Source organism: Ceratina calcarata, unplaced genomic scaffold (genome assembly GCF_001652005.2).
Source record: "Ceratina calcarata isolate Rehan_Ccalc_2016 unplaced genomic scaffold, ASM165200v1 scaffold242, whole genome shotgun sequence".
NCBI lineage: Eukaryota > Metazoa > Arthropoda > Insecta > Hymenoptera > Apidae > Ceratina > Ceratina calcarata.
Window position 1 is genome coordinate 130,883 of NW_017146161.1, and position 5,482 is coordinate 136,364.

The following is a 5,482-nucleotide window of genomic DNA, read 5'->3' on the forward strand; positions in this document are numbered from 1 at the left end:
CGTAGCTATATATTATTAGCATTGTTCTTCCGACGTCTGATTTCTTTTTAATTATAGGAAATACGTTTTTCTAAGGTACATAAACTTTTGGGATTGACTGTATAGCCAGTACATCCTTAAGCACATGACGAATGCAATTGACTATTATTTTATCGCGTAGCGTTTGAGATGGCCATGTTTTTCTTTTGATATAGCAGCTGTCGCGTCCTGTATTCTATTTGGGAATATTCATTATTCATCGAATCTGCTTTAGCCGTATTAAATGTCCATTAAATTGCGAGGACGCTTAAGAACACAATGTACTTTCTGCAACGTGCGTGGCATAATATACGTGACGAATCGCTTTGAATTCCAAGAGATGACGCCAACGAAGACCGTCAATGTCAGGTTTCCCGCGATGTCCTAGAAAATGAACGAATTGCCCGTCCGTATTCCCTACACCTCGCCGCTCGATCGCAATACAGAATTAAATATAAAATACCAATGTCAATTGATTAACACTGTAGCATCTTTGAGAATTACCATTTTATTGGTACCAAGAATAAGAACGCCTGGAATGCAATTGAGAATAGTTTCAAACGCGTACACTGTTTATATTCGTTCGCTCTATATAATTAATTACTGAATTCTTATGAATATACTGAATTATGTGTATCTCTACCTTAATTCATTTTTTTTAACTCTTCAGATTATTCACGTTCGTTTCAATAATATTTTACCAAACAAAGCTACATTTTGCTTAAATATCAAACACATGCACATTACGAAATTGTACGAATGTTAATCGTAAAAAATGCAACAGTTGGCTGAGTTTTGATTAGATATAATGAAATCGTCTTTAAACTGCTTGGTGTAATGACTAAATTAATTAATTGCTGAATATAATACTTGTCCCTGATTGCGACTATTAACTATTGTAGTTCATTGATACAGCCTTTTTTTCCAACCTGGCGTTATGTAAGATCACGATCTTTTCAATTATGATAATTGCACACAAGAATGTTTTATGCGATTGCATAATAAGTGAAAGAGAGATATCAATGGTGCGCGACTAGAATAAGATGGATTGAAAAAAAATTAAATTCCGATTGAAAAGCGTCGTCGTTTGCACTGGATTAATTTGAAACGAATGAACCTTCATTTTGCATTATAATTACGACGATTAGAGAGGAATGCATCGATTTGTAATCTACCGGAAGTTTTATGCTACAGGAACCGAAACGTTATAACTGCAACGGCCTTGTATAAAATGAAGAGAGATCTTGCTGTATTCGTTGCGATTAGAGATAAATCGTATTATCAAAGTTGTTGGAAAATTAATAAACATTTCTCTATTTCGATGTTTAATTTATGATTTACAGCATGGTTTGGATGCAGGCATACGCAGGCCCTCTTGATGGCTATGGGGTTCTTTTGCTGCTACGCTATTAGGGTGACCACATCGGTGACGTTAGAAGCAATGACAGATTCTTCTAAAGCGAATCCCGACTTCCCAGTATGATTGTTTTCTTATCTTTCGTATCACCGTTAATTAATAAGAATTTGTAATTAATACTTTTCTACACTCACATTTTGTATTACATGACATGGCCTCGTATCGTAATCAATATAATTGTTATTTTATCTTCAAGTGTAGCTATTACACAATTTCAGTTGCATACAATATAGATACGTTTACGATTGCTTGTTCAAATACGATAAATTGCGAGATATAAGATATAGAGACCTAGATTTTATAGCACGTTAGATTATGCTATATTTAGTAGTAACGCTAATTGTTTTACGTTGATCTAAAAAAGTAATTATATTGTAGGAGTTGCCATGGAACGATAGGACTAAAGGCGTAATCCAAAGTTCATTCTTTTGGGGATATGTTTGTACCCAAATTATCGGCAGCATAGTGGCACAACGTTGGGGAGCTCATAAACTTTACTCGTTGGCACTATTCACTTGCGGGTCGGTAACACTTTTGATACCTGCGCTCGCTCAGTATTGCGGATGGGAAGCGGTTTGCGCGTCCAGAGTAATCGCCGGTTTATTTCAAGGCTCGGTCCTTCCGTGTCTTCACACGTTGCTCTCGAAATGGGCTCCCATAGAGGAAAGAGGCAGATTATGTAAGTACCGAACGGAATTCGTACTCCCAAAATAAAATTAACTCATTCGCACAATCATTCGTCGATTGGTCAATTTAGTTATTAGCGTACTTAACGAAATACTGCAGACTCATCCTGGGATAAATATCCTAATCACAGTATCCAAATATGTTTCGAATACTCGTTTAGACTTTTGTACCCACTTACTTATCCTATGACCAGTAGTATCTCTAATTCTACATTTCTATCTCCCACGTCAACTGTTCTATCTTTAGACTTGTAAATAATTTTATATCTTTATTGTATGTAAAATTTAGCGACCTTCGTTTACGCTGGAGGCTGGATCGGAAACGTAATTTGTTTACTGAGTACGGGTTTATTATCTGGCTCTTCCTTGGGATGGCCCAGTTGTTTCTACATTTGGGGTACAATAACGGTTCTCTCGAGTATCTTATTCTTCACCGTTGGCAAAGAATCACCTAATGAACACCTGAGTATTCCGCAAGACGAAAAAGAATACATCGAAACTAGTCTTGGAATAATGGAGACAGAAGAAGTGAGGATATTAATAAATTTTATTTCACTTCTTTGAGATCGTATTATAAAATGGTAATTTTCTTTTTAGAAACTATCGACTCCATGGATTAAAATATTAAGCAGTCGTCCAATGTGGGCGCTGTTGGTGACCCAGTCTGCCCAGAATTGGGGTTTCTGGATGCTTTTATCTAAGATTCCTTCGTACATCGGGAAAGTCTTCAATTCTAATATCGAACAAGTAAGCAATTTTTTTTTTTTCATTTTCGCACAATTATTTATGCATCTCGATTACGCTGTACCGTGTGATTTTTTTTTAGAACGGAATGGTGACCGCATTACCGTATCTTACCGCGTGGCTTCTCAGTTTCCCGGTAAGCTTCATATCGGATCTTTTAATCAGACGGAATGTTTTAACGATTCAAGCGTCAAGGAAAGTTTGTAACACGATCGGGCAATGGATTCCAGCCGTCGCGTTGATCGCGCTCGGATATGTCGGTAAAGACCACCAAGACATAGCGGTAACTCTTTTGGTAGTTGCTGTTGCCAGCAACGTGGCTATTTACTGCGGACATAATGTCAACCACATGGATCTTAGCCCAAACTTCGCCGGTCCCTTAATGGGCATCACGAATACCGTAGCGAACATATGCAGTATTTTGGCACCCCTAATTTGCGACATTATCGTTACGCATCCGGTACGTACAGACATCTTTCATTCTCTCGCAAACACTATACGAATGAAATTATGTAACGATTCGCGTTTTCGGTTTTTAGACGAACGTGGAGGAATGGAGAAATATATTCTTTTTGTCGTCTATAATATATTTCGTTGGGAATTCCGTGTTCATTCTATTTGGTACGTCTCAAATTCAACCGTGGAATGACCCCATGGAGAAAAGGAAAGACGCCGATGTGAATTCCGGTACGGAATCAACGCAAGAGAACGGAATACCGCATAAAATAAAGGATATCGAAAATATGAGCGTGGACAAAGACACATGATAGTACCATGACATAAAAATGTGCAAATGCTGTGATCGAAGGAACGTATGGCAATTGTTATTATAAGATTATGAATGTTTACGGATGATAAAAATGCAGCTATACGAAAAAGGTGTAAGAGCACGTACGTCCATAAATACACAAGGCTACGTGTCACAATACTTACAAGAACCAAACATTTACTTGATTCTTATATCTTTAGCGCATTAACATCCACGATCTAGATATAGTTCCGAATGCATACGGAATGATGTGTGAAATGTGTGTGCTGTATATAAGTATTTATAGGCGTGTATTATTGTATTTAATATTATTTATTATAAAATCGTATAAAATTTTAAAGATATATCATTTTGACAATATTAGATAATTCATTCAATATAATTATTCTCTTTTGGAATGTTGTTCCGGCGTGGATTTACAAATTGTTCGTATAAGGAACAGTGTACCTAGAATTGTTAATAACAGTGTGGTATAAGTTACTGTAGGCCACATACCTTCTTCACCAACTGGAGTTATCCACTCGTATTCTGTAGCCTGTAAAAATAACAAATATTTGAGCATACTATTACTTGTAAAAGTATAAATAAGTTATCTTTTATCTGATTGATTTATTACTTACCATAGCGTACGGAATCTCTCTCCACTTAGGCATAATCTCTGCACATGGGACGCAGAGATCCAGTTTGGAAACTCTGTATTCTTTAATTCTTTGTTTGCAGCCCAACAACAACTTTGGTTTAGGCAGTGTAGTATGCATATATTTCTGACTTCCATTGGCATATTGATAACGATGATGGACTGGGATGCTCACGTTGCATTTTGTATTGGTTAAAGGTGCACAAACAGTTATGTCTTGAGTTTGTGCTTTCTCTGCGAATAATTCGACATTAGTTTCTCCACTAGCACATGCTGTGCTCTGAAACAAATGAACCATTGTATTTATTGTAGATATATTATCGATGATTAATTCTTCTTTTATATTTACTTACCATTCCCAGTCTTGTTAAATGATCTAATTCATTAATGTCTGCATATAAAGAGGATGGAAGTCGTAAATATAAAGCAGTGTAACAGTCTTCTATGAAATCGTCGAAATGTATGTCGTACATCAGATTCCTGTAAACGAGATTATTTGTTAGATATAAATTTGATGATTCTTGCGTTATCTACGTCTTTTAACGAAGATTCATTCAATTTTTTATATCTCATTAACCGTAACTAACCTATGAAATCCCGTTCCTTCTATTTTCAGCGAAATACTTGCATTTATCGGCTCACATTTTACTGTAGTTATGAGCGAGGCAAACAAGCAAAATAAATTAATTTGTATAAAACATTGTTTGATACGTACTGATGTCATTATTTTAAATTTTCACAGCTGACTCTTCCGGTATCACAACGTATATTTCACTTTCACAGATGTCGCTATCTATCGCTTATTTGAAATTGAAAGAAAAAATGAAAATATTTGATCAATTTATACATTGCGCTCTATTCTACCTGAAGCGTAAACACGCTGCTGTAAGAAGTTGTTGCGGCATCGATTCGAGAACAGTGCCGGACGACGGCTGGTCGGGCTGGTTCCGATGGTTCCGGTCCCGGTCCTGTAGGGTAGGTCATGTCATAAATCTATCTCCCCTCCGCAAACAGCTCATTGCGCTTTGCGTTCTATACAGCTTAATTGTATATAGTACACTGAAAACCGAAACCACCGAGGAGATACTATCTAAAATGGTACCTTCGGAAAAATAATTTTTTTTTCAAAATATCGAAATATATTCTAAAAAGCGTCAAAAATTTTATTATCGAATTGATTTAAAATTTTGCAGGTAGCTTTTTAATAGTAA

The 5,482-nt window shown here is 36.3% G+C and overlaps 3 protein-coding genes across 4 annotated transcripts in view; 1 reads left to right on the plus strand and 2 right to left on the minus strand.

Annotated features, from left to right (window-relative positions):
• Nucleotides 1–3,978, plus strand: part of LOC108622783 (putative inorganic phosphate cotransporter) — a 6,190-nt gene extending 2,212 nt beyond the window's left edge. The window contains exons 2-7 of the mRNA XM_018020864.2: nt 1,362–1,495; nt 1,814–2,114; nt 2,411–2,649; nt 2,719–2,868; nt 2,948–3,325; nt 3,405–3,978. Of these exons, the coding sequence (XP_017876353.1) occupies nt 1,362–1,495; nt 1,814–2,114; nt 2,411–2,649; nt 2,719–2,868; nt 2,948–3,325; nt 3,405–3,632 (1,430 nt within the window). The 3' untranslated portion in view covers nt 3,633–3,978. The remainder of the gene's footprint in view (nt 1–1,361; nt 1,496–1,813; nt 2,115–2,410; nt 2,650–2,718; nt 2,869–2,947; nt 3,326–3,404) is intronic.
• LOC108622784 (uncharacterized) lies at nt 3,930–5,218 on the minus strand. Of its 2 annotated transcripts, XM_018020866.2 has the most exons (5): nt 5,136–5,218; nt 4,859–5,070; nt 4,625–4,751; nt 4,255–4,551; nt 3,930–4,169 (listed from the first exon to the last, which is right to left on the minus strand). In XM_018020866.2, the coding sequence occupies exons 2-5, from the start codon at nt 4,993–4,995 to the stop codon at nt 4,017–4,019; spliced, it is 714 nt and encodes a 237-aa protein (XP_017876355.1). In that variant the 5' UTR covers nt 4,996–5,070; nt 5,136–5,218; the 3' UTR covers nt 3,930–4,016. The 2 variants fall into 2 exon arrangements, with proteins under 2 accessions (XP_017876355.1, XP_017876354.1); XM_018020865.2 differs by having other exon boundaries at nt 4,859–5,207.
• Nucleotides 5,219–5,357: 139 nt separating this feature from the next.
• Nucleotides 5,358–5,482, minus strand: part of LOC113464052 (uncharacterized) — a 2,433-nt gene continuing 2,308 nt past the window's right edge. Inside the window, exon 10 of the mRNA XM_026811734.1 lies at nt 5,358–5,373. Within this exon, the coding sequence (XP_026667535.1) occupies nt 5,358–5,373 (16 nt within the window). The remainder of the gene's footprint in view (nt 5,374–5,482) is intronic.